The following is a 1563-nucleotide window of genomic DNA, read 5'->3' on the forward strand; positions in this document are numbered from 1 at the left end:
CCCCAGGGGGGTGAGATCAGGAGTGGCTCCGCCTCCAGCTTCGTGGGGGTCAGGGGTCACAGGAGGGCGCCCACCTCGTGGTACAGCGTCGCCGCCCCCTTGGCCGAGGGGCAGAGCTCGGCCCACGGCCCCCCGGGGCCCAGCAGCTCCTGTGGGGGGGCGGGGGTCAGTGTGGGGAGCCCGGACGCCTGGGGCCCGTGCCCCCCACCGCCCCCGGGGAACGGCCGCGCGGGGCAGAGCGGGTGGTGCTGGGAGCCCGATGCCTGGGTCCCCTCCTCCCCGCAGGAGCCCAGGGCGCAGCGGTGGGGCAGGCGGGGCCGGGCACCCGGGGCCCGTCCCTGTTCTGGGAGCAGCTGGGGAACGGACCCGGGGTTTCTCCCCCGGGAGGGGAGTGGGACGGGGGTCCGGGAGCCTCTGCCCCCCCACCTCCGCCTTGACGAACACGATGGCGGTGGACTCGTGAGCCTCGGCGCCCCCGATCTCGTACCGCTCCCTCGTCTCCTCCGCGGTCAGACTGCACCTGGGGGAGCAGCCACACGGCCCTCAGCACAGCAGGGCCTGGACCCCGCTTGCCCCCAGCTCTGGGAGCGGAGCAGGGCTGGGAACCCGGACCCTGGGTTCTCTTCCCAAGTCTCCCCTGACCCGTCTGGGGAGCACGTACAGCGCCCGGCACCCCGCGTCCTTGTCTGGCAGGTCGGGACACTGCCTGGTGCTTCCCAGTCCCAGACTGGGGGGCATGTACAGCACCGGTGCCCCCCGATCTTGGCCTGGGGGTGGTCTATGCGATGCCTGGTGCATCCCAGTCCCGGCCTGGGGAATATGTACAGTGCCTGGCGCCCCATGAGCCCAGCCTGGAGGGGTCTGCACAGCCCCCTTCACCCCCGTCCCAGCCCAGGGGTCTGTCCAGCGCCTGGCGCCCCCCAGGATGGCTCTGTACCTGACAAAGAAGGCGGCTGTGGCCCGTCCGGCCGTGGTCTCATTTCTCACCAGCCCCAGCAGCCGGGGAGGACTCAGGGTCTCCGGGGGCAGGTTGACCTGTGGGGGATGGGGTGAGGGGGATGGGTAAGGGGGCAGATGGGGAGTCCCCCCGCCTTGGCCCTCCCCCTCACTGACCTCATCGCGGATCTCCTTGATGACGGAGGCGAAGATCTCCTCAACGACCAGGTCGGGGGGCAGGTCCTCGCACCGGAGAGAGGCGGTGGGGACCCCCCCGGCAATGGCCTGTGCGGGGTACGGGTAGGGTCAGCCTTGTGCCCCGCTCGGGTGGGGCCGGACGCCGGAGGCCTGGCTTCTCTGGCTCGGGCGAGCCGTCACGGCTTTGGAGCAGGGAACCAGCTCTAGGCCGGACACCTGGGCTCGCTGGGACCGGACGGAGGCGCTGAGCCCGGGCGCCCGGGTTCCCTGGCCGAGAGGTGGAGCCGGGGGGCTGGTTCCCTCCCGGACGCCTGGGCTCCCGGCACCCACCTGCGGCTCGGGGTGCCCACCGGGCACATCCAACTTCCCGGGGGCCTCGGCCACGTGGTGGCTGCGGCGCAGCAGCACCAGGCGCCCGTCGGCGGTAGC

The 1563-nt window shown here is 72.9% G+C and overlaps 1 protein-coding gene across 1 annotated transcript; it reads right to left on the reverse strand.

The window, feature by feature from the left end:
* Positions 1-7: 7 nt before the first annotated feature.
* On the reverse strand, positions 8-1563 carry NUDT22 (nudix hydrolase 22; the record flags this gene model as incomplete). Its single annotated transcript, XM_025193255.1, has 5 exons — positions 8-149; positions 367-520; positions 938-1035; positions 1114-1221; positions 1465-1563. Coding segments are annotated over 5 exons (552 nt in total), but the record flags the coding sequence as incomplete, so codon positions are not given.

Source organism: Alligator sinensis, unplaced genomic scaffold (genome assembly GCF_000455745.1).
Source record: "Alligator sinensis unplaced genomic scaffold, ASM45574v1 scaffold1860_2, whole genome shotgun sequence".
NCBI lineage: Eukaryota > Metazoa > Chordata > Crocodylia > Alligatoridae > Alligator > Alligator sinensis.